Source organism: Ictalurus punctatus, chromosome 23 (assembly GCF_001660625.3).
Source record: "Ictalurus punctatus breed USDA103 chromosome 23, Coco_2.0, whole genome shotgun sequence".
Lineage (NCBI taxonomy): Eukaryota > Metazoa > Chordata > Actinopteri > Siluriformes > Ictaluridae > Ictalurus > Ictalurus punctatus.
The window spans coordinates 14,995,475-15,023,430 of record NC_030438.2 but is presented as its reverse complement, the minus strand read 5'-3'; the positions used below and the strand labels follow the sequence as shown (position 1 = coordinate 15,023,430).

The 27,956-nt window shown below is 37.4% G+C and overlaps 1 protein-coding gene across 16 annotated transcripts in view; it reads right to left on the bottom strand.

Moving 5' to 3' along the window:
• Positions 1-27,956, bottom strand: part of rims2a (regulating synaptic membrane exocytosis 2a) — a 208,532-nt gene that overhangs the window by 12,662 nt on the left and 167,914 nt on the right. For 15 of the 16 annotated variants that reach the window (XM_053674994.1, XM_053675000.1, XM_053675003.1 and 12 more), the window contains one exon: positions 20,089-20,333. In XM_053674994.1, the coding sequence (XP_053530969.1) occupies positions 20,089-20,333 (245 nt within the window). The remainder of the gene's footprint in view (positions 1-20,088; positions 20,334-27,956) is intronic. The other variant, XM_053674997.1, reaches the window with a different exon arrangement.

Genomic DNA, 27,956 nt, shown 5'->3' with positions numbered 1-27,956 from the left:
CATTAGTGACATGCCATACCTGAGTATTGAAATGATTTACCTGATGGGCAGAATGTTGCCTTGAGGATCGCTTAACTCTAAACATCTCACAGAATGAAATACGACACAATTAAAACATTCAGGGCATTCAGATGAAGAGCTGAAGATTGGAAAAACATCGGCTGGTCATCAACCCTCTCATATGAGCCTGTGCCCATTGTAACCTCAGATTTCAGTTCTTGGCTAACAGGAGTGGAACCCGATGTGGTCTTCTGCTGTTGTAGCCGATCCGCCTCAAAGTTTGACATGTTGTGCATTCTGAGATGCTTTTCTGCTCACCACGGTGGTAAAGAGTGATTATTTGTGTTACTGTACACAGCAAAATCACCAGTGTTGATTTAACACACACAGTGTTTATATAAATCCATTGGACTCATAAACACTCTGGGTGTTAATTCAACTCTAGGGATTTTACTCTGTAGCCTTCCAATCAGCTCGAAGCAGTCTGGCAATTCTCCTCAGAGCTCTCTCATTTACAAGGTGTTTGTCACTTGATGCTTTTTTGTTTTTCACAAAATTCTGTAAGAAGCATAGAGACTGGTGTGTGTGAAAATCATAGGAGATCAGCAGTTTCTGGAAGACTCAATCCAGCCCATCTGGCACTAACAATCATCTCAGAGTCAAAGTCACAGAGATCTGATTTTTTTTTGTAATCATTAACTGAAGCTCTTGAATAGTATCTGCAGTGTGTGCAGTGAACAGTGGCCGATGAGTATATATATATATGTTATGTTGAAGTCTAATTTCTGACTGGCCAGAAGGTGTCGATTGATTTTCTATAACAACATCTCTGACAGTAGTTCCGGCTACAAGACAAATCAAATGTTATCGTTTCGTGTAAGTGACGTGTATGGCAGACATCTCATTGGTGAAATGGTGATGTTTTCTGTAAGGAGACATTTATTTAACAACTTTGGAAAGCTTCTCCAGTGTCAGAGTTTTGAAACAGTCAGAGGTAAAGCCTCTAGGATGGACGATACGGCACTTTTTTATGCAGTTTATGCAGCTGATAAGTTGGGATTTTTTTTTTTGTCTTACAAGAAACTTCAAGAGGGAAGGACTGATTATACTGTAACTGTCAGATCAAACGTGATAACAGGAACTAACTTGTTTTGCCGATGCTCCACAACATTACATGTAACCATAAATGAATAAAAACTACAAGGATTTTCTTTAATATCATTCTTCAGTTAATGTATTGCAATTAATAACCGCTATATAATTGACCTATTATACAATAGTATGGTAATTAAAATGTAGTGTTTTACAGTATTATTACTGTGTTATGAATGAACTGTACAGAATAAACTTGAAAGATGTTTTCCTGAAGCAAACCACCAAAGTAACACATCCCACATTTTTTGGTTTAATATAAATACTCCTAATATCCCATATGCTCTTCAAGTAAAAAAATAATAAAATGACTCACATCTCTGAGTATTTGATTACTAGGAGGCCAAATAATGAGATGGCAGTTCCTGAAAACTTCTCCTACACTAATTTCATAAACAGCTGCCAGTGCCAGAACTGCTCATCGATGTGCAATTATTGCAAAACGCCATTCTCTGAAATCCGCCATAGCTAACGGTGTGCTTCTGCTTGTGTGGCAGGCGCTATGAACTCACTCACAGCTAAAGAAGGAACAAGAATTCAGTAGTCATAAGCACACAATAAATCATGTCAGGTTGAAAGCAGACACAGAGTCTGGAATCCGACACATGTTTCTAACAGCTCTTGTTTTTAGGAATATGAAAAAAAAGAAATGCATTACTTATGACAATGGCTGTAGAAGCATCATATCCCGACCAGCCAGTATAAACAGGTCTGGTTTGTAGCGTAGAGGAAATGGTGGTATGTGTGTGTGTGTGTGTGTGTGTGTGTGTTCGTGCATGTGACTGATGAAGCTCCAGACACTGCAACGTGACCCTGGGTGTGTGAATAAACACACTAATGGAGCAGATCGGTGTGTTTACATCCTTGGATATCTGTCTGGATCCTGTGCCTGGTACTGCACACTGTCACTTCTCTGCCCTTTCTAGAGAATCACCCAAGCAAAAGCACTTCACAGATGGCGCTTAAGGTCACTCAAATAGTGTGTATTGTTTGCGCTCCATGCCGGGAAGATGCTTTTACCAAGAGTTGGCTTTCCAATTACCAAAAAATAAATCATACTGTGAGAGAAAATAACATTGCTCTAATTTCCTGGCCTGCTGAACACCAGCCCAAGCTTCCATGATATTTTATATTATATATATATATATATATATATATATATATATATATATATATATATATATATATATATATATATGAATAGGGGTATAACCCCGGTGTCCTGGCGAAATTACCCCATTGGCCCTTCTCTATCATGGCCCCCTAATAATATCCATCTCTGAATTGGCTACGTTACTCTCTCCTCTCCACTAATAGCTGGTGTGTGTTCTGGCGCACTATGGCTGCAGTCACATCATCCAGGTGGAAGCTACACACTAGTGGTGGTTGAGGAGATTTCTCCCATACAATGTAAAGCGCTTCCTATAAATGAAAGGAATTATTATTATTAATTAAAGTTTACAAGCAATCAAGAACTCAATATACAGAAAGGATGTAGGAATTATTTGCTTTTGTCATACACTATGTCATATGACTGACTGGGGCAAATTTCTCACTGTCTGTTGATGTTCTGTGCATGTTCTTGTAGTTAGATTTCTCTTGTTTGGATCAAGCTTGAACCGGTCTTGGATTCTGTGGGTTTCCTGTTCACGTCCATGTTTTGATTCTAATAATCAAATAATAAATCAACCTACAGAAATTATCATCATATCACACACACATATTTAAAACCTGTTTATGTGACGCCTCCACCATAAAAGTCACTTGTACCTGCTAATATAGAAACTAGAATGAAAGCATTAATATATAGCATGTACCTGTAGCTGGTGCTACTGTCAGAGCTTTTAGACCAAATTAACCAACATCTTCTGACCAATCAGAAGTGTTATTCATCCATGTTGTGTAATCATGCTTCCAGGACAAAGCAGATGCAAGTATTGTAGACACAAGCATCTCTGAAGCAACCACGAATAAACCAGTTCTGTGCTGTCGGGTATGAAGGGACGCGAGAAAAGACGCGAGACATGGCGAGCAAATGTGTTACTCTCTTCCTTGACATCTATGGTGCAAATGTGGACAGATGGCAAGTGAGACAGAGAGATAAAAAGAGATGTGTGATAAATAGATGGATGGATGGAGCTCATGCAAATTAGAATAGCAGACCATGCCTACGAAAACTCGGATTGAAACGACGAGTGCATTGCAATACCAAAAATATAAACACAACCTATACAATTCCCCGTTAAGATGCAAGGTCCTCATCATGCTGAGTAATGTAAATGAGGAAACAGGAGAAGAGGAACCATCCATTCAGTAGACAACTAAAACACTAAGGAAGTCTTTAAAAAAAAAAAAAAAAAAATAGAAATAAGGAAGTGTATTAAACTTGTGCTCGAACGTGTGTAGGCTGACAGACATAAGCAACAGACCTGGAATTTTGGTTCCATGCATCACTGCTTGGGGGCGTGTGAGTCACAACAGAGATTTAACAGGCTAAAAAAAGCCTTGTTCTTTTCAAAATATTGCTTTTACGAATGCTGATCTTTAATGCACTACATTTTAAGGATGCTGTTCACCGGTTTACCAACAGAAATAAATTAGATTAAGTGTAATCATCTCATGGTGTTGTATTTATATCAGTCTTATTATGCACATAATATGGCACACTGACTAACCAAGTGACTAACTGGTAACAGCTTCTCAGTCCAATCTTCTTTAAATATATAAATGATTTACATAAGTTCATGTGATTGGATAAGCCACGTGAGAGAATTTCCTACAGAAGCTGAACTGGTTCATGGTTAGAAACCTGGATCTGCTGAACTACTCCAGTTTTCATCATTTCGTTTGGCCCACTAAAATAATTTGCTGGGTCTGCATACGAAACATGGTCTTCCAGACATAGATGAAGAGCTGGAAAGAGCAGACCAAGGTCCGTCTGATTGGAATCGATGATGAGGATCAATGGATAAGGCTCCGAGCTGACTGCTATGTTACCCAATAGGATTTCTGTTTCTCTCAGGTCAGTGTCAGAGACTCATTAGCAGCCAGTCACCTCAAATTGGGCATCGAACCAACCAAAAAAGAAGTACCTAACACAATTTGCACAATGTCTTGCATAATTCTTAAACACTGTCATTATTTGATTTGTTATTATTTACCTTTGCAGCATCTGTGAGAACATGCATACTAAGAATTTCATTAGATATGTTTCCAGCCTGATTGGCGTGTCTAAAGTGTCCGTAGTGTATGAATGGGGGTGTGAGTGTGTATGTGAGTGTGCCCTGCGATGGACTGGCAGCCTGTCCAGGGTGTACCCCACCTTGTGCCCGATGCTTCCTGGGATAGGCTCCAGGTTCCCCGCAACCCTGAAAAGGAGTAAGCGGTTGAAGATGGATGGATGGATGTTTCAAGTTGCAAAGTGATATCACATAAAACACTTGCGAATAATGCACCGTTTCCATCCCATGTGTTGAAGAGAACAAAATTGTCACTTCTGGGGAAACTGGCGCAAAGAATCTTTACAAATGGACCTCGACATCTATCCAAAAATCTCTCCACCATTTTTACTTTTCTGAGCCACTTATCCAATCACATGATTTGTTGAGGCAAAGTCACATGACTTTTATTCAGTAAATATGTTTCCATCGTAGTTTATGCGCATGTCTTCGTACCGAATAAAAAAATTATCCAGCTTAACCGAGTGCATGCATTTTTTTATGCATATTTTGGAGATTTTATTCACATCTAGTGTATCCATCCAGCGTTTCATTTTTATGTGGTATCCCAAAATACACCTATAAATACATGGATGCAAACATAGCTATCGACAGTAAAATTCCTGAGAGTTAATAATTTGTGAATGTTATCAATGCTTATCCATGGTATTCCAGTACCCTTTTGCTAAAATAATTCCACTACTTACTTGCTACTTGATTTAAAAATTTGCATCACTATTGCAGCATTACTGAGAAATGTAGTGAAACTAAGAACTCAGCTAAGCTCAGCACTATCGCAAGATAGTGGAGAGATATTGCGTTTATCATGCTTTAAACCAGCTGCAATTACATATTAAACATATTAATATACATATTTTCACAGAAGAATTCATACTGCTAAAGCATTTCCAGCAAACAGTAGGAGCTCGATCTCCCATCTATTGCGCCATCATACTACATACGACTTTTAGGTAAAAATTCTAAAAGTCCAGGACAAGATTTTCCTATATGTTATAATCATGATAAAGTAATCCATTTTGAGTTGTTTCCAAAAGCAGAACAATACTAAACTGGAAAAAAAAAAAAAAAAAGCTGAACATGCTTCACATAATTTCACTAATGAACATGTACAACAACTATTAAATATCATTTACTGTTTATATTACAATACAAAACTAACCATCCCCTAGCATATTAAGGTGTTTGGGGTGTCTATCTACGCTGCTTAAAACTAAGATGAAAATGAGACATTTTAGGAATATTAAAATACATTTAAAAATGTCAGGGTTAAACAAAGCTCCTTCTTTCCCCAGTGAATGTAGGTTAGGATGAATTTATCCTCCATGTGAAAACTGCGCACCTGAAGAGACCCGAACACCTCAAGGCGCAGAGAGAAAGGCCATCCGGTTACCTTGCCGTCTTCCTCATATATCATCCTGCTACCTCTGAGATTAATTAGAGCCCTACAGAGGCAGAGGTGAGTTAGGATGACAGCTCGGGATAAGATGAATTACCGTTAGCTTCACATGGATTACTCATAAGCGGAATTGGAAAATGAGGCTTGTGTTGCAAACGCACTAAAGGAGTTGCACAGCAGGTGAAGATGGATAATAGATAGACGTGAATATACTGTAGAATGGGGGAAAAAAAACTGGAACATGCATCGCCATGGCGACACTGAATCTGTGTCAACTCACACCCTGAGAGCGACGCAGCGCTCACTGCTATGGGCTTGCAATTGTTTTTTCACATTTTTTATGGCTTTAGAAACACTCCCCCCCCACCCCCTTCCCTTCCCTTCACAAAGAATCACTTTACGAGGCACAATGAAAAATGCTTATGCAGTGTCTGGGTATTCTTGGTTTTCCATCACAGGACCAAAAACTGCAGGACAAAAACAGTAAGACTCATGTCTTATTAAGGCGACACCGCCTGCTTATTAAGTTTCTCATTGAATAAAGCTCTGAATGGTTTAGCTCCAGAGTATCTTGCTGATTTCCTGAAGCAGTATAGCCCATAGTGCACCATAAATCATGGGAACATCCTATGTACACCATTAAGTACCTCTTTGAGCTTGAAATGTACTTCCTAGGATGGATTCCAGGCAGCCAACCTTGTATATAAATGCAAATAAAAGACTTTGTTTAATAAACTCTGAAGCCAAAAGGCACTTGTTAGCGACGTATTCAACACTGAAATCCTTTTTATTATCTAATGGCGGGTTATGGCAGGGTTTTCTGTTCCGTAGAAAGGCTTAGCCGCAGCACCTAAATGTTTTTGCAGAGCGCCTTATGCCAAATTAACGTTAAAAGGCATTTAGGCGACATATCTGAATGAATATAAAAACAACAGTGAGAGTTCTAAGCGCTGACGAAAAACAAACAAACAAACAAACAAACAAAAAAGAGAAACAGAGAGGTGGCTTGACCTGCCAATCAACAACATGGGTTTGGACAAATGTTTGTGTGATTGGTGTGTGACAGAGGTTCATCGCCAATCTAATCAAACAGCTGACTGGATATTTCGTTGTACCGCCAACTTGGGATGGTAGTTAAAACCATCGTCTCGGATAAGCAAGTTGCAAGCTATCAATAAGGTAAGCTTTAACAAAGAATAAATGAAGAATAAAACTGTTTTTGTTAGTTAGAAATGCTTATGGATAGTAATAGCAGATAGAGAAAACATATAACTAATGTAGCCTATTTTACAACTGAAGAAATTGCTAACCTAGCGAACTCACATAGATATTCATGTACTGAATTATGTTACGCTACTAGCGATGCTACTTAGTTGACATTATATAAGGATATCTCGACTGAACTAACGTTAGTATCGAACATGGCTTGATAGCTAAACAAATTAGGCTGAGTTCATACCTAACGTCCTTTTCTGATGAAAACCGCTGGCTAAAGCGTTTTGTCATAGAAAAATACACTATTCCAAAACGCATTTGAGAGCATCCCAAAAGACGCTCAGGGCGTTTTTTGAAAACACGGCCTACTCCACAGGATTATTATGTAAAACAGGTGCTGACTGCTTCAAAAGAGAAATAAATGTCGGAATAAATCAAGAAATTGTCTTTCGGTCTACTTTATGCCCTTTGGTTGTATTTTCAAAAGAATTACATGTGTATTTCAACATGTTTCCTACAGTATGTGTACAAGTCAAGGTAATCCACATATATTTTCATTAAATCTCAAACATGTTGTTTGGTGAAAGGAACAGACTTTTAACTGTAAGTACAATAAGTGTTGCCACTTTTCTTTCACAAATGTGGTTAGGATAATGGTTGAAAAGAATGTAAAAAAAACCCCCAAAACTTAAAATAACTTAAAATTTCCGTAGAACCCCCCCAAACCCAGACAGAACCAAAGCCCTCTGAACACCTAGGAAAAACCCTGGTTATGGCGATTTCATGATGATGTGTTGAATGAAACTCAGCATATACAGTCTGTATAGTAAATAGTGAATGAGTGTATGAGGGAGTGATTTCAGACAGCTCTGGCTTTGGAAGAACTCCAAGTGCTAGCCAGAGTACTGAGTGCAAAAGTCTAAATCCATACTTTCTTGTCACCATTTTAAGATCTATTAACAGTTTGATTAATGGATCTCATTGCTCTTTACTCTGAGCACCTCTGATAATCTCACTAAGCTCACTACACCTTATTATATCTTATAAATCTTTTAAAGTTTTCCTCTTAACATTTCTTTTTTAATTGGTCTTACAGTATTTCCATTGCTACTGTTTCTGTTTGGCGCAATATTTTTTGGTCCTGACCTGAATTTCTGTAAAGCTGCTTTGAGATGACTACTGTTAATATATCAACCTCTTGCTGTTTAACGCAAGGGCCCGTTAACAGTGTAAAAAAAATAATCCCTATCACCCAAATCTTATTCAAGCTATGCTGGCTGCCTATGAAGTTTTGCATTGATTAAAGCTCTGAATGGTTTAGCTATTGCTGATCTCCTGAAGCAGTATAGCCCATCCTGGGCACTCCATTCAGGCCTAATGTTAGTACTAAGTATCATTTTCAATGCAGCTGATGAGATGTTTTTCTTACAAGGCACTTCAAAACTCTAGAATAGTGTACCAGCTCAACACCGGCTCATTTGGTGTTTTAATTCCATTCATTAATACTTGTTTAACCTTTTGTTAACCAGATTTTCAGGATTTGTACTAATGTGTTGTAATTCTCATCATTTTCATTTGATCTCGACCATAATAAAAAAAAATCTTTGATCACAATCCAAATTGACGGCAAAAGCGTAGACAAAATTGTGTTTATAAGTGTATAAAAATAATATAACGTAATTGTAATGGAATATAATCTAATCTACAGCATGATTTAATGAAAATAATGAAAATGTGATCACATAAAAAAGCAAGAGCAATGTGGTTAGCTTTCTGATCAGTTTCATATGAATAATGTCATTAAAAAAAAAAAGGTACAATCCCTGACTCCGCCCCTAGCCCTAACCTTCATCATTTTTCATACAAATTGGGTCATGTAAATGTAAGTCAAGTGTGAGCTTATGATGGCCATGGACAGATAAAATCATGCTCCTTTGGTGCATGGGCCCCACTGCACTACATAAACAAAGTTTAATAATAAATTAATAGAAGCACATATAAAAACATACATGACTGTAGCTGAATTGTGTCTGTGTTTGTGATCTGATGCTGTACTGGTGGACTGTCAGAGAAACATTAATGCTGAAACTGCTTTGTGTGAAACCTGAGCTTCAAAGTGACTCCATACAGATCTCCTGTCTCTCTGCAATGCAACACAGCTGGCCATCTATGGACTACTGTGCACACCGCATGTCTCTCTCCTTCTCTATCTCTCTATCTGCAGCTATGCACTGAATATAATTTGCCGAGTCAAACACAGCCCAGATGTTCTCAACTGAAGCATACAGATCAAGCCTTTCAAACACACAACGCTGCCAACAGAACTTAAGTCGGTGGTTAAAATAGCTGGCCAAATAGAATGAGATAAACAATAAAATATAAATAGAATCAATAAATCTAGGTCCTGTAAATAAGCTGTAGATCAACAAATCAGTAAGTGCTTTGGTGTCAGCATTTAGCTTGGCTATAGATTCCTATGTTTTATAACTCTGTGCTTTAGAATTCTCCATTCTGATGAGTAAGAAGGTGTTGTTGAATTTTCTATAACAGCACATCTTGGACATTAGTTTGTCTTCAAGGCAAATCACAGGTTTATATTAATGTGCTCGGTCAGCTCCACATAACCCGATTCAAAATATGTATAACTGATATACTGTAGGGTGTGAGGAAATGTCTATTTAACATTTTTGGAAGGAGTCTCCAGTGCCAGCATTTTAAAACAGCCAGAAGTAAACCTGTAACTTTAGGTTTTCTGACAATCTTCAGGATTGAAAGCATTCCATTTTTTAATTAATTAATTAATCATTTTTAAATTTGGGTAAGATATGAGTCGAGTCTGGAATTTTTTTTTTTTTGTCTTATTGACATCAAGAGTCATAAAAAAAAAGAGAGGATGATGAGGGAATGACTTAATGTAAGTAAGAACAGGAACTAATTTATTTCACAGAAGATTAAACTATAAAAGGATAAAAAGTGTCATTCTTTAATACATTTTACAAAATGGTAGAAAGCAAATTGCTGTGGTATAACAGAAAGGAAACTACAGGATGTGCTGTTATTGGAAAATAATCAGATCATTTTTGTTTTGTTTTCCTGCTTTATTCCTTATATAAATACGCAAGTAGAATAAGTTAGAAGTTAGCTAACGATCTAAACTAGCACACAATCGCCGCTGGTAATCATAGATTCTGAGAGGTGGGGATTTGTGTACGTGGAAGCTTTTTAATAATTTTGGTTTAAATTCTAGCTAAAGCAGCTTAAAGCCTGAAGTTTTCCAACAAGAAAAGTCATACTTTTAAAAATCGCTTTATATTATAGGCACGGCAAGGCAAGGTGTTCAAACTGACTGGTCTTTTTAAGAATAAGGTCATTTTGATTCTCGCCATGTTCCATTCATCTCTAAATTACACCTCCATCTGTTAACACACACATGCCATTCCGAAAATCCCAAAGCATCTGCAGGGGTTCTTGTATTTTAATATTGTTTATATTGCTAGCTAATTGAAATGTAGTTGCAAGTAAGCATCGTCTGCGATGCTTAGCTGAGAGTGTGCGTCTTTTTTTCTTGGAGGGACAGAGACAAAGAATGAGAGTGTGGGAAGCTTGGCAAGGTCAGAGAGGACAGAGATAACATAGCATGGATAACTTTAATCTACTACTCATAGCCACAATAACAGTATCACTTTACCTTCTTTGAGAACCAAACATAAATTAATATATTGTGCATAAATCAGCTGTTCCTTTATTCACAGGCTAATTACGTACAGTGCATAAAACACTCTACTGATCACACAGCAATCCATATGGCACTCAAGGAGATCCTTTATAAAGGTAAGTAAAAATGAATAGCAGTGCGTTGACATTTTATCAGCAGTAATGTCAATATTACTACACCAAAGCGCTGCATAAGGCAATAAAACTACTGAACTATTTCATGCCTCTGTTACTCACTGATCTTATAATGTTTGTGTGTTGTTGTTTTTTCTGCTGACACAGATGTTTCTGGGTGGGGCTCGCATCATGAGGCGTGATTATGTAATATTTCATATCTCTTCAAATATACAAGCAGAATGAAGCTTTATATGAGCCTCCATCCTGAGGGCCATGTCATAAAGATTCATTACAGATATCTGCATGAACTACAGAGCTTTCTGTACTGCGATATCGTAACTCAGGTTTGGGTCAGAGTGGCTAAAGAGTCGTGAAGCTGAACTACTTAAAAGACAATATAATAGACAATATAATAATAATAATAATAACAATTGGGAGGTGTAAGAAGCTAATTATAAAGCAAATTATTGGAGCTTGTACGGAAAATGTTAAAATTGACTCTTTGTACTTGATAGCCGTTGAATGCATTAATTTGTATTGGTATTTAATCTCCTAAAGTTCAAGAAACCCATAAAGGATGGGTTAATATAAAATTATATAATATAATATATAAGCTCAATTATAACCCTTTGCCCGATAGCAAGAAAAATTGCCTTTATCAGCCGATACCGATTATTGGCCGATACATTGGTGCATCTCTAAATAAAATCTAGTATATTGCCCATATATACTCTATCGCTGCATGAAATGTCCTAGTTGTAAATATCACATTAACCACTACAAATTGTGATCAAATTTTTCAAACGGCTTCCACACTCATTATTTAGCAGCTTATAAAATAGCATCAGAACCACTATATACTGTTATGTGGTTTATGTGAGGTGATCTCTATTACTATAATATGATGGCAATGTAAATCATAGCATTGGATAATTGTGATTACATAAAATATGCTGTTGTAATACAGATACTAATATTTACAGACAACATAAATACGCATAGTTAATTAAATTGTTTTGAAAACGTTGTTTAAATCCTATTTCCCTGACAGAAATGTTGAAAATCCACATTAATTAATTGAACAGTATTGTTCCAAATGTCCTCAATGCCAATTAAATCCTAATTGGACCTTCACCTTGCGGCAGTTTCTTAACCTGTGTTTTTGACCAATTTATCAAGATGAAAATGACAAAAATGTGTAATTACTGTATTGTTAGGTAACTGATGCAAAGTTACTTATAAACAGCCTATATCAACCATGAATTATGAACAGGCTATAACAATCTAGAATATGATTTATGAAACAGTAGTAACACGATACAATACAATATGCCTTCTTTTATTATTTTTGTTTTTATTTTAAATACTATCATGGCAGTTTGCAGATCAGGGTTTGTTAGGAACAGCCCAAGCTCTGTATGTTCATTTCTGTGCAGAATGCCCATGCAAAGCCTGGACACAGACGACACAGAGAGTGTCTCTGCCCCCATATCACAATAACACTCATACACTGAGTCATTGTAAAATAAGCATATTCAATTCCAAACATAGCACTGTCTCAGGATGTACCATTCCGATTTCTTTTTAGCTTTTGGCAAAAAAAAAAAAAAAAAAAAAAAAAAAAAAAGGATTTGCATTGACTGAGCCCAGAAGGATTGGAGAGGTGAAGCAATCTTTTCACATTTTTCTACTTAACCTACAGCTTTCTGGTATATCACCTTTGTGGAATGTTTAAGAAAGATACTGAAATAGAACTCTTGCTTATGCATTCACATTCCCCTTAATAAAACATGGAGATTAATTTCATTGTTATATCAAGATGCCTTCAAATGATCAAGCTATTCAATTAACTCATTTTCACCAGAGGCCAAAAAATAGAATTTCAAAAAAAAGTATTTCTTTTTTAACTAGCCTACGAGGTATACATGTTTATTTTTTTTGTGGCAGTTGTATATGGTGTTTTACCATAAAAAAAAACAACAACAAAAAAACAAGTTTTAGTACAATTTACGGCTGTAAATTCCAACAAAAATAATCTCGATCACTGAAATTCCTGTGAACTCTACAAGAGATCTGATGGTAAATTTGAAAGCTTTTAAACACTAATACTAAACCACATGTGCAGAAACATAATTCTGAAGACTGACAGCCTCAACTTTCTGTTGCAATACTGTTTCTATGGTTGATAAGAAAAGAAATCAGAACACTCTTTCTCTCACCGTACATATATTAAGAAAATTCTGGATGATGTGCATACGGCCTGCATACAGTAATACTGCATGAGACATCTCCGAGATCACCATTCGTAGATGCCCACCTTGAATCATACCTCATTCTTTACAAACATGCATAGAGAAGACAGAGGTTGAAAAATCTTTTTTTTTTGCAAGTAAAAGCTCTAGTGTGCTGCTCAGTCTTGTGTTTTGGAAATCTAAATGACTAGGCTAAAAAGTGGTAACTAACATATTATAATACTATATGATGAGCTACATGTAGCTAGCTAGTTAACTGCAGCAATACAGACTAAGAGTAACATTCAAGTAGCATAAAAATTGTTGGCCAGCATTTAATTCTTTCCTAACATAGCATGTAAAACATATTAATCGAGTCTGGGTAATGTCTGTATTTTCTCTCGACGTGTTTAACCCGTGGGTTGACAAAGTTCGAAGTTTTGAAAACTTTTGTTGTGTGAAAGTAAATAAGGTGTAGGACTTTTTTCTTTACTCGTCCACTGGGCAACTACGAATTAAAAACGAATAGCCTGGACATAGAATTTACTTGTCCCAAGTGTCTGGGCTACTGATTCGTCCACCCTTGTAAGATCATTCAGTGAGACACTGGTTCTTCTAAACCACAATCTCTGTGCCAGGAAGCTCATTTGTCTTCTAGGCTCGCTCCAATACGTGGATATACTGCAGAGAAAGCTACACTGCACTTTTGAGTGAATAAAGTATCATTTATATAGGGAGTTAGGAGTTTAGTGGTTAAGGATCTTTGCCAGTAACAAGAAAGTTATGGAGTTTAAATCCCAAGACTGCCTGAGACACTGTTGTGTGCTTGAGCAACGCCTCAAATCCATCGCCTCAGCCTCAGGCACTTTGTCCATGACTCAAAGAGCATATGATATTTTTGTACACTTACAGTCTGATTGGCTTTCTGCACTTCTGTATACTGATTTCCGTTGGGGGGAAAAAACAAAGCAAACAAACAAAAAAATCTTTTGAACATTGTGACACAATGAGATTTTGGGAGAATATAGCCTTTAAATCTTGAATTTAGAATCTTGTCTTTAAATTATTTCTGTGGTGGCCTGCAAAAACCAAGATGAAGCTATGGCTGAATTATAATAAATAAGCAAAAAGGGTTTTGGCTGAAACTGCCCCCCTCCCCCCCGGCCCAAAACATACGTAGACGCAACAACTTCAAAAAGCCATAAATATATTTCACTAAAACCATGGAAACGTTTACCAAACATGGTGGGAGAAACAGTCACTGTCTAAAGATGTTTAATATTTTGAATGTCATTGTGAATGTCATGCTTTGATCGGGTTGCTGCGTGCCTTAGTGACATTAACATAAATCTAATCCGTTCAGTTTGTATTCGGCTGTCAAAATGTCTGCAGTACTTCTGCGCTACAGTTGGAGAGGAATCTTTAAATGCGCTTTTCGCACTTTTCATTTCGGGAGGGTCAGCAAAACTAAAAATGCTAGCACTTTCCTTCTGGATAAGATGCATGCAAAAGAGAAAAAGTTGAGGAAATATATATATTTAAAAAAAAAAAAAAACTTACCAGACCCTATAGAGAAAGCTAGAGATCCAGCTCACCTGACTATTGAGGCCACACCTACTCAGTTTAATGTCACTACTACTCAAAACTCTGTCTGTCACTTTTGGATAAAAGCGCCTGCCAGCATAATTAATGTCAAGTAGGTCAGTATGAATAAGATTTATTATTAGTACAGGATTAGCTGATTGCAATCCTTGCAACTGGATTCATCATGAGATGCTAAAACAGACCTTAGACTAGTCATGTTACTCTGAAAAGTAGGTATGATAGATGAAGCAAAGGAGTACACGTGACACAAAATGCAATCATGTGCACTGCTCATGCAATTATGTGCATTGCCCAGCGAGCACCACATCCTCAGTGAAACATGATGCTGCCAAAGTGATGAATACTGTAATGTGTTTAAAGGGAAGCTGAAGCCTTTCCCCTAAGGACTGAACAGGGTACGGTGTAATTTGAATAAATAATAAATAGGACAAATGTTGTTTTTTTTTATATTATGAGGAAAACACAACAACAGCAAAAACAATATCCAACTCTGTATATATTGCTGGATCGACTTTCTGTTCCTAGCACAAAGAGTCAGACAGAAAGAGAACGACTACAGTACACGTGATTGCTGCTCATGCTTAGCTAGTCTTCACAAGTCCCAGGAGATGAGAAAAGTGCTGGTGAGCATTCAGAAAGCACATTTTGCCCATTACGGCACAGAAAGGAGGTCAGAGCAGCTCACGAAGCCTGAAATATCACAGTTTTGATAAACGAGGCAGAAAAGAAGAAACACAATGAGTTGGAGTTTTGTGGTTGTGTACTGTATAGGGTATGTGTGTATGTAAGTGCAGGATCACGGCAGCACCCTGGCAATTCTAACACGGATAGTCCAGATGTTTTTCCTCTTGAAGATTGCTGAATAATACAGCACCCTTAGCAACAGCAAGAGTCTCCATCCCCCTGCACCCGATTATCATTGATGCTCTCGACCCTGTTTCTGTGTCTATGGAAATCTGTATCTTTCACATGTATAAAATATGCAATTTAGAGCAGTTTCATCTTAAAATGTGAAATACAGAATGGTGTCTACGCAAATCAATTAATTTTGCACCAGGAATATGTTTACTGCAGCCTGAAAGTTAACTCAGGAGCAATTGCAAACACAACTCAGTACAAACCAACGGCATGTATTAAACTGAGGAAGCCCATTTCTGTCAGTTGAATTAAAGCATTTCCTCGAGCCTGAATAATGTTTATGTTTGAATGAGTATGAATGAGAACGTTTATCAAAATTATGCCTTAGTGCTTCAAACCAATCAGAAAGTTTCTCAAATGGATGACACTGTCACGGTAAATTTGGTTTCATATTAGATGTTCGCTGCACATTTGCAGACAGATTCTTTACCTTTAATTAATTGTGTGTTTGCTTGTTTTTTTTCCCCTGATATGATTTATTGCTTTTAGTTTCTGTTAAACTTGAACTTGTGAACCAACAGCACATGCTAAACCCTCATTTAAATATCTTTCCTCCCCCGACTTTGCACATCACGTCATTCATGTAATTATTCTTCGCGAATCACCCACAACATTCCATTACATACGCAAATTAGTACTTGTTATTTGGAATATTATTAAATCAGGCCCTGTATGCTCAGACTTCTTGCTGTTTTTTAAGATAGCAAATAACAGCACCATAAAAGGACAAAAATCTAATGTAAGTCGAGAGATCAGACAGTAATAAGGGAACATTAAAAGACAAAAGCCCAAAGACTGGAGATTTACCTGCACAAATACAATGAACTTTTTAAGATCCCCTCTTCTTTTTCAGTTCAGATGAAACTCTACACACCACCAATTACTATTTCGTGGAATCAAGCAAACTAAAGTATGAATAATGACTTCATTTTCACACCACAGATGAGGCAGGATCCAGATGTCCACATTCACTAGCACTAACACAAATACATCATTCTTCACTAATGTAAATAATGACTATAAAACACATTACTAATGACTGAGTAAAAGAAAGGTTTTTTTTGTTTGTTTGTTTGTTTGTTTGTTTTACACTGAAGCAGTAGTGTTTCCGTCATTAAGAGAAAGAAGTAGCTGCATTTCTAACTGAACTGACCTGAATAATGTCCTGGCTGCTTTAAATCGCAGTAAGCTAATTAGTCAAAGTTTTACTAGCTGTCAGTTTGTAATTTACTTTATTGTATTCCCCAGCACTGTTGATTTCTTGACTCTGATTGGTCTGTTGATTTGCAAGGCAAGCCCCAGGTTTATATCAATGTGCTCCTTAAAATATGGCATTGTTTCTTTCGTAAAAACTTAGAAAGAATTTTATGGCAGACAATTGGCATGAACACAGTTAAAATATGTAATTGTTGATCTAGTGATGAGATGTTTATTTGCTATTTTTGGAAGGAGCCTCCAGTAACAGTCAGAGGTTACGCTGTTTTATTCCTTAGCATGATGCCTTTGTAGGCATTTTAGAATCTCCTATATGATCATGGAAGCATCTTCGGCTGTGGCTGTATCCACGATGGCCATGAACTTTCTTTTGCTAACCAGTTTAAATTGCCAGCCAAATGTAATAGTGTAATGTTAGTGAGTAGGTCATCATTTAATAATTGCAGAAGGCATCTGCCTCCTGCTGATATGCTTTATGTTCAGCTGTAAACCAGTTTAATGAAGCCATGAAACACATTCAAGCATATGTACAAACCATGTTAATGGAAATAGTAAGAGTATTTATAGGGCAAAAGCCCAACTGCAAGCACTCACACATCAGACTGAATGTCTAATTGTAAATGCTGGTCCAGATCATGCAGCAGATGCCAGATTGTGAGTAAGTGCCATGCTTATATTATATATATATATATATATATATATATATATATATATATATATATATATATATATATATATATATATATATGTGTGTGTGTGTGTGTGTGTGTGTGTGTATATATATATATATATATATATATATATATATATATATATATATATATATATATATATACATACACACACACACTAAAATTTAATTTATCTGTTTCTCACTGTGACTGACTAAAGTTCCAAATGCATAAGAGCTAGAACGAATATTTCTTGGTAGTAGACCCTACTGTAGATTTTGATATACGCAATAGCAAACTCAACAACGTAAATCCAGAAGCTTCTATGCCAACTTCCAGTAAAAGCCAGGCTTCTGGCACTTGTCAGTTTGGGCTCCAGATTGCTCTCACTGCGGCACTTCCTCCTGGCCATCGCACATCTTTCACTTCCACTCCACTCTCCAGTCCATCTGGCACAAATGGCGCCACGTTTACAGACATCGCAGAGAGACAGGACTTGACAATTACTAAAGGTAAGGACACATGGTCACGTGCTGTGTAGTCACAAGCTGCATATGACGATGCTATGTACAGCAAGTGACTGTGGGTCAACCAATAAATCTGCACGTGAAAGCAACACAGCAAAGAATAGCGAAGACGAATCCATTTAAAAATGAATTGCTGCTGTTCTTTGTGTCCTCACGTGTTCAAACAGAAAGACAGACTGGACACCATGTTCAGACCTGCTGATTCAAGGGGTCAGTCTCTCTCAGTCTCTTCGTCTGTGTCTCAGAGTAGTCTGTCTTACTGTGATCAATGACCATTACACGTTCTCGCTGATAACACTATTCACTGAAAAAAAAAAATCAATACTGGATTAACAGTGAGGAAAATAAAATAAAGTACTGACAATTACAACTACTTACAGTACTATCTTGAGTCTTTGCCTTTTCTAAAGCATTTTCTGAATCTCCATACTTTTCCGGAAATCTGTGTATACATCACACGTAACAAATGCTTCTAACACATGATGTTAACTATTGTCATCCCTTAATGAATAGCTTCTATACTGACTCAATTATAGTGCATTCATGTATTTGCGTAATTATGGTAATTACAGGCTTCCAGTTTATAAAAACATTCATTTGTCAAATGGGAGAATGAATGACAGGGAGGAATGTGATGCCAGGATTTAAGAATGTGTCGATAAAGTCTACAAAGATCTATCATTTTCCATGACTGACCATAATAAATAGTACAGTTTCCCTTTTTATCTGAAAGGCATGTGAGAATCATTTCTGAACCATCATTCTCACATGACCTGAACATAGTGTACACGCTTTTTCAATAGTACACAGTTTTTTTCTATATCAGATTTTTTGCTGTTAACAAATAAAAGGCCGGTTATTTCGATTTTTTTTTGTGAAATCAAGAACACTAGCACCACCAATGTTCGTTAAGAAAAAAAGAATAATAATACACCGAATGGTTTGAAGAAGGCTGCGGCTGATTTCCTTCTAGCCATGTTAAGGGATTGCACAGAGTGAAACCCCCCTTAGATTTTGTGGTATTTTTTAAGTGATACCTCCATAACATACAGTCATGAATGATTATAGAGACACTTTTTTTTCTTTTCCAAAATGCCTCAGAATAGATAAACTAACCACACATTGTCCAAGTAAAGTACAAATTACACAAAAGGACAAATGGCAGAACCCTAAGTTACAACATTGTTTGTTTATGGACTCGAAACATTCAAAAAAAAGTGTGATAGTTTGCCCCACATCATTCTTATTATGCCATCAATGAGATATAATTCAATCCTCGAAGGTTAAAAATATAAAATATTATTAAATAAAATTACCAGTTCAATACTGACTTATTCAGTCGAATTCACTGTCTTGAACGTGATATATAAATATTTAAACCAGGCCCTCGGTTTAAATTGTGCCAATTGTATTATTCGTCTAAAAAAAAAAAAAAAAAAAAAAAAAAAAAAAAAAAATTCTCTTGTGCGCCAGAGCACAGCGTACACCTGCAAACCTGTGAATACGAACTCATCGAGGCATGACGAGAGTAACACCTACCATCTCGGTCTGACCTACCATTATAAATAAAACATGCAAGGCAGCTATGGCAACACGAACAGACGGCAAAGTCTGCGAAAGAGTCACAGCCACTAGAGAACCTCTGAATATTCCTACTTGGACGCTCTCCTTTGAAAAAGACTTGAAGGATAAGCAGCAAGCAACTTGATTCAGGACAAAAAAAAAAAAACAATATAGTAGAAGACTGACGCACAGCGGCATCTGTTAACAGCAGAGAAAGCGGGAGAGACGAAGAGAATAAAAATTCCAATGATCTAGGAGAGAGAGAGGAAGTGAACGTGAACATTTCTGTTTGTAGCATTTCTGCTTCCCGGGTCCTGTGATGAATATTTAAACTTTTTTTTAGCTAAAGCGGGAATGGCAGCAGAGGTAAAAACCTGTTGGATAAAAAGAGTTCAAGCACAGAAATCTCAAAGTTCACCAAAGGGAAGGAAGGAGGGAATCAATAACAAACAAAAGTCAGATGAAAAAACGCCCAAACATAGATAGACACACACACACAAACACACACATGATTTGTCGTCTTACCTGTTTGGCTGAGTTGTGAGGTGCTGCGGCTCTTGCGGGACATTCCCACCACGGCAGCCATCTTTGCCCCAATGCTCGAGCGCCTCTTCTTGAGGTTTCCACCCACCAGGCCCACGGCCGTGTCCGATTGGCTGCCATCAGTCTTCTCCAGGCTGCACATATCCCCGCCAATGCTGGTGCTCTTGGTCAGATTGGTGTCACCCGCCACACCCATTTGCCTGTTTTTCATTTTGGACGCAAAGTCGCTGTCAGTGGACCGCAGGAACCATCAGAAGGGAAGGAAAGAAAGGCATGGAGAGAAAAGGAGAGAGAAGGAGAAGGGGGAAAAAAAGATGAGCTAGGGATCCAAGGGAAATCAGGATTAGCAGGAAGGTTAAAGTCTTGGATGGAATAGAGTCAGTTTGCAGTTTGATGTAAATTCCCAGTATAGAGTGCAAGCTCAGAACTGGCCTTTGAAATGGATGATAGTTGTAACAATTTTAAGACTCTAATCTGTTTCATACTTTCATATTCATATATTTCATATTCCAAATTTTCATAATCATTATTCATACTGGCAGTGGCTCGATGGTTACGGATCTGGAATAGTAATCGGAAAGTTAAATCCTGTCAGGACAAATCCTGGTACCAAGTTGCCAATGTTGGGCCCTAGAGCCAGTCCATTAAGCCTAATCTTCTCAGTTAAACTAAAGTCTCTTTGGAGAAAAGAATTAATTATAAATGTAAATATTGCTAATAATTGGTAAATATATGCTAGAAAAAGAATTGTCCCTAAGTTTTGCTTTTCAAATGACACCCCAGTATATAATCATGGCCATTTTTTGGACTGAACATGTAGCTGACCTCATCAATGTTATTGATTCTGGATCTTATTTTTCCAGCCATTTTCTCTACTGCTCATCCTTCAGGGTCACGGGGAACCTGGAGCCTATCCCAGGGAGCATCGGGCACAAGGCGGGGTACACCCTGGACATGGTGCCAATCCATAGCATGGCACAATGGATTTTTTTTTTTTTTTTTTTTTTATACTGATAATCGACTTCACTAATACACTGACTTTTTTTTTTTTTGCTTACCTGAATAACAGCGTTATTTGTATTTTTGCTGTAGCATTATAAATAGTAATTTTAATGATCACATGTACTTGTTCAGTTGCTCGGTCTTGTTATTTATGTAAATTCAATTTACAATGTCGCTTAATTTGTCCAGTTAGGATGGAATTTTAATATTGGCTACGATCATGAAAAAAAACTAAATCATTTTGATTGTCCTTCAGTTCTAAATACTCTTCCAAGCTCCTCTGTCATGCCTGAAGTCACACTTCAGAGAGGACCTGAACCTTAAATAGCTAAATATAGCTTTCTTTTTCATTCATGCAGTGTGAATTTGTGCTAAAATGATAAAATGTTTTGAATGCCGTTGCTATCAAAGCTGATGATAATAACAGATGCCATTTTTATTCACATATACCACAATATCATTGCACTTTTACTGCATTAATTATTTATTAATGTGAGTTACACTATAATGCCCTTTGATTACCAGAAACACAAAATAGACAATAAAGAGCAATTTTTGGAGACAGAAATGAATCACAGATCTAGGATTAGGCTTTGAGCTAAATGGCACTATCTGTGGCCTGCTTTAATCTAGGTATGTTACATTGGGATAGTAATTCAACATAAAAATATATATATAAAATGGGCATTGTATCATTGTTCATGTCATAGAAACAATAATACTGAACTCTTTGCATCAGGAAGCTTGCCATATTTTCTATTTCTGATTAATCAAACCTTGTGGATTGAATGATTCATTTGGTTTTATTAATTAATTTATTTAAATGCACATACTTACCTTCATATAAACCTATTTTAATATTATTAGAGTACTAGGCTTGCTCTATAAACTCATCTGATCGAGTATGGCATGAATTGTATTTTGTCCTGTAGTTACATTATTTTGTAGTATTTGTCATCAATCAAGCTAAATGGTCATGTGATGAGGCATTTGCACCAAAGATTAAGGGGTGTGAGGAAAATAAAAAAAAAAAGAAAAAAACCCAGAATCCCGAAAAGCACCCAGCCTATCGCAGAGAACACAGGGAACAAGGCTGGGGAAACCCTGGATGGGGTGCCAACCCATCGCAGAGCACAATCTGACATACATTCACACACTACAGACAACCAACCATGAAATGCCTACAATGCATGTCTTTGGACAAGGGGAGGAAACTGGAGTACCCAGAGGAAATCCGGAGGAACATGCAAACACTTCCTACACATGGTGGAGGTGGGATTTGAACCCACAAACCCAGGGTTGTGAGACAAATACACTAAACACTAAGCCGCAGTGCTTTTTTTTTTTTCTTTTTTCTTTTTAGAAAATAATTATGTATTTAAAAAGTGATGTCACATTTAAGTGCCTCTTAAATTTTAAGAGGCACTTATTCAGAGACTTATCTTTGGCTCAGTCTGATATTTCGATCATACTGTAAAATGCACTACACTACCTTCAACATCAGTGTTCACCACTTCACCATAGATGCAAATTAGGAGTAAAAGATCTAAGGCAGAGAGTCAGGATTTTAAATAGACCATTTCCTGCTACGAAGGTAGTTCTGAGGTTAGTCAAAAAGTCAAAAAGTTTAGGAAACATTCGGAGACTACAATGAATTTGTGTCCAAGGCGTCTACTAAAATTCTGCCAATTGTCAATGTCAATTCTGACACCTATAACCTGCACTAAGGTTTTACTTAGAGGATTCAGAATTTATTTGGCCCTGATCTGATAAAGAACAACAGAATAAGGTTGTTTTAACTGTCCAGTCACCTGCTCAATTGCTCTCGGAGGTTCTAAAGGATATTCAACTGAGTGGCAGTTGTATTTTTAGTGGACCACTGTGGCTCTACTGACAGGAACTCGATTCACTCTGGACACAGTACTAATTATACAGGCCACTCTGGAGTCCATCTTGCATCAGGGTCTCATTATTCTGAGATGTGCGTCAGCATTTGTCTGGTAGTGACAGGGGAGCAAATCACAATTACCTTGCCTTCATCTCCATAATGAACAGGTCTTAGGGCGTCTTTTTTGATACAGACACACACACATTATCTTTCCAGCCAGACAGCAGTACAGAACGTTAGTGTAGTCAAATAATCGATAAAGCTGCTGCTACAGTGTTCCTTTGCCAGACAGTTTTTCAAAGCAGGACTACACCTTGGTTTATAAAGTTAGATGTCTCAGCTTTGTTTGATCTTAACCCCATTTTCTCCTGAACAAACTGGGCCCCAGTTGCCTTCACTGGAAAAATCTCACCTTCTGCAATGACAGTTGGGAAAACGGGAGGGTGAAAGCGAATACATTTCCTCCAAGACACATGCATGCACAGAATTATTATTTTTTTAATCAGCTGTTCATGGAATGTTGCAGACGAGCCAAACAAGCTTGTCCTCTTCCACATTCATGAGCTAACAGAAGCTAAACGTAGGCCAATTCTGTGGGAAAAGCGTCAATCTGGCAACACTGGCTATACAGCTAGTGGGTATTACTACATGATGTAGGCGGGTGTGGCTCAGGTGGTAGAGAGGGTTGTCCACTAATTGTAGGGTTGTCGGTTCGATTCTCAGCCCGCATGACCCCACATGTCGAAGTATATGGCAGCTCTGCTACCATTGGTGTGTGTGTGTGTGTGTGTGTGTGTGAGTGTGTGAGAATGGGTGAATGAGACACAGTGTAAAGCGCTTTGTAGAACCGCTAAAGGTTTTATAATAAAAAAAAAAAACAAAAAAAAGTGCTATATAAGTGCAGACCATTTATCTGAAAGTGACAATCCAAGGCTTAAAGTTTCTGCATCAAATAGCTCTTAAAATGTTTATTATATAAGGAATAAAACAGAACGGGGTGTGCTGTTAAAGACAATAATCATTAATGTGTGTACCACCACGGTGGTACCACACATCCTGAAATATTTTATTTCTCTTATAACACAGCAATTTGCCAAACGATTACAATTTTTTACATTAAGAATGATGCCATGATTTTTTTTCCATTTATAGCTACGTTTAATGTTTACACTTACCGTTATGTTACTATGAAACCGTAAAGCGCAAATCCCTCCTTCCTGAAAACTTTCTAGTGTTAGAAAACTTAAAGATGCAATACAAGTTTCTGTGTAAGTTGTTATTATAGAAATGATAGTGTATGTCAACTAGTACATCAATAAAAAACATTTAAGCTGGAACTATTGCCCGAGCTGCTGTTATAAATCAACGCCTTCTGACTAATCACAATCGAACAGTCACCAAATATATTTTTATGTCATCATTAGTAATGCAGTGCAGACTTCAGAAATGGCAATATACAGTACGTGAACCTTAAAACATCACTTCTTATTATCTTTACAGGCTTTCAAGCTAGTCAATTTATAGCAATTATCTGTTGCAATACAAACATACAGTATCATCATTACAAAATTGCTCTAAAAGACAAAATCCTAATGACTTTAGAATACCAAATATCTGAGCAAATGAACTGTCTCCCAATATTAAGATGAATATCAAAAAGAGATTCTGGTTCCTGAGCTACCATTTCATACGGCTCAATTTTAGACGAGTAATCAAAACCACCGTCTCTCCTATAAATCCAACATCCACCTTGAGATATTTTACAATTTGACAACCGCATATAGAATAAAGTTAATAGTAGAGTTCATTCTAAACCAAAAGTACAGATCACGGTGTAATGTGATAGTGGTATACTGGCAGACAGCGAGAGAAAAAAAAAGAATGTAATACCTTCCAGTGAACACAGGAAAAGACAGATTGAGTTCAATACTTGGGCAAGGATCTGTTATTATCAGCCAGGAAGCCATGCAAGTCACTCTAACAGGTAAATAAACTTGGTTCATTGAGTCAAATTAGTTTTCCAGTGTTGGCTCGGGTAGCCCTTGCCCCGCTGAGAAAGCACACATGGCTCGGTGTGAATGCCAGGCCACAAAGTAAAGTCCTGATTGTTCTGCAAAGCATCACAGAGGGTCTCTGACAGTGCTCTGTATGATTATTCTCTTTAATGCTCAAAACACAAAGGCATGGTCCAGAATCACACTGCACTTTGAATGAAGTTGGTATTCCCTAATGGCACATAGACTTGAGCCAGGACTAAAAATTCTTCAAGTCAAAAAAAATCTGTGACTTTTGGCCTTGTTTACAGTGCAGCTCATACGTGCTCAATCTTGAATTCCTAAGACACCGATGGGATCGCAGGAGATTTTTACCGCCACAGCCTCCGGGAGTCTAGAGAGCAATTCTGGCCACGTGAGAAGGATGGCGGACTCTCTAACCGTGTCAATCACAGCAACACCATTGGTGTCTCAGAGTTCTTGTATGTGGAAGAGGGTGGATAGCGCTTTCCTCCATGTATGTTACGCTGTCCTGTGTAATGAGCTTAATTCGATAATTTACTGATTGTCTAGAAGTGAATGATAGCTAGAACAGCCAAGTTAGCATCATCTCCTCTGCTAACCGGCTTCTACTCGCATCCTGTCATTATTATTCTAACAGTATTGGCTTCATCTCAAGTGATAATCAAGTAAAGAAAAAGTCTGGATAGAGGAGTCTGCCAGAGAGACGAGACACTAACAGCTAAAGCTGTAAATAAGAACAGCCTGACAGGTTGTGTTCTCTAGGAGGAGAAGATATCGTAGCCAGCGCCAAAAAGCATGCTTGCATCTCCACTAATGGTTAAAGAACGGTTCTCTTCCAAGAAGCTCTGGCATTGCAGACGCTTATCTCCCTGGAACTGAACTCGAAACGATGCAGCTGCTCTATAGGCATGCGTCTCTGATTCTTGTAGTACATCGTGTTCTTCTAAAGCAGACTACACTACGTAATCTAGGCCATGATCCTCTTTCTTCAGAGAAAATATAAGGCATCCCACACTATTTGTGAAAGGGTCTATAAGTAGAAGCATGGAGGATGAGTCTATTTAGATGTCTGTGCTTCTGCACTAAGGAGATTTTGGAAATTAGATCAACGTGTTGGAAGCCAAATACAACATGGGAATGGTCTTTTACATGACACTATCTTACAAAAATGTATAAGGGTTCGGTTTTTCAGATATGTTAACAGATTTTGAGGCTAACTTGTTTCATGGGTGTTCCACAACATTAAATATAACTAATCATAAATAAAAAGTATGGTGTGACATCCTTTAATAAATACAACATTTTAATATTTGGGCAAACTTCGACATAGATGTACCTCCACATTAAATGTAACTATAAGCAGATAAAAAGTATGACACGCATTTCAAATAAATAAATAAACAAATGTTCATTCATAATACCTGACAATTTGCTAACGAACTAAAATAAACAACAAAAAAACGGAAAATTTTATATTAATGCACTAGTTATATGTTATCGTTTCTATAGTAACAGCTAATTCACGAGCACTTGTATGACAGACACTAACATAATTTTAGTCTAACAATAAATGTATTGTTATTAAACACTGCTCTGATGAATAGAAATGAAACAATGTGCTGTTAATGAAAAATAATCAACTTGTATGTGGTAAAGGCATTGCACCACCCCATCGTTGATTATGTCCCTATAACTGCACACTCCATTTCGTTTTATTTATTCCCTACTTACAGTATTAGTTTTGAGAAGGGCGGCAAAAATATTGGAGAATGGAATCGAATAGAATAGGCTTGGTTCGTTCCTCCTAATAACCCAAAGACAGAAAGTGCCCTGCAATTAGTATAATTTCTGCAAGCAGTGTGATGCAGAACAATGGTTTCCATGGGAACCGTGGCCCTAGTCAACCAAATCCATCATATTAATTTTGTCAGGCCACTTTAGTTTGTCCAAGAAACCGTGTATGGCACAGTACATGTAAGAAATGAAGACAGATAAGATGGGGTGCTGCAGCACTTTGTATGATATGATACACGATACTGTTATTACTAATGAACGAGCTCAATCAGGTGACTGATTAGAGTCAAATGTCGGATTGGATTTAGATGTAAAACTAATACTTTATTTACAGTATCAGTTACAGGTGAGCTTAATGAAATAGTTACGATTCAGCTGATTTTACAATTTAAATGTCTGATTGCACTCAGTGAGCATTAAACTCTGTGTTTATATCAGCCCACATTATTACCATATTCACGTGACTACCCTGCATTGTGGGTCCTGTTTCTGGGAAATGCAGGCCAGTGCAGAGAAGAGAGAGCTGAAATATGGTAAATAGGGACATAAGGTCAGAGCATCATCTAGCCTCCTACTGGCTTTGTTCACTGTCACTCAGTTTTCTGATGGCTGGAATGCTAGTGTACTGCAGCTACAAATATATGATAATCTCTTAAACCAGGGATGTTCAATCTTAACCGCAAAGGGCTTGTGTGGGTGCAGGTTTTCATTTCCATCCAGCGGGAGCCACACCTGCTTCCACCTGTTTAATTAGTTGATCTTGGCTTTCAATAGACTCAAGTGTGGCTTCCAATTGGTTGGAATGACAATCTGCACCCACACCTGCCTTTTCCAGATAAGATTGGACACCCCTGTCTTCAACTATCAGGACATGTCCGTTGGTCCAGATGTCCGTTCCTTACTCTAGTACCTAGATCATTTTCCATAAGGTTTCATTGTCATTTTTATATTAACATATATTCTGTTAATCCTATTCATTTTTGAGCATTAAATATGTAGTCAATGGGATTGGTTTTTGTATGAATTTCATCTGAATAAAGTCGTAAAAATTGACGTCAACGAGAATTACACCTGCAACGCTAACCTTAAGACTTACTACGAAAAATCTCATCTCCTCATCGTTCAAATCTCCTGTGGCCAGGAACCAA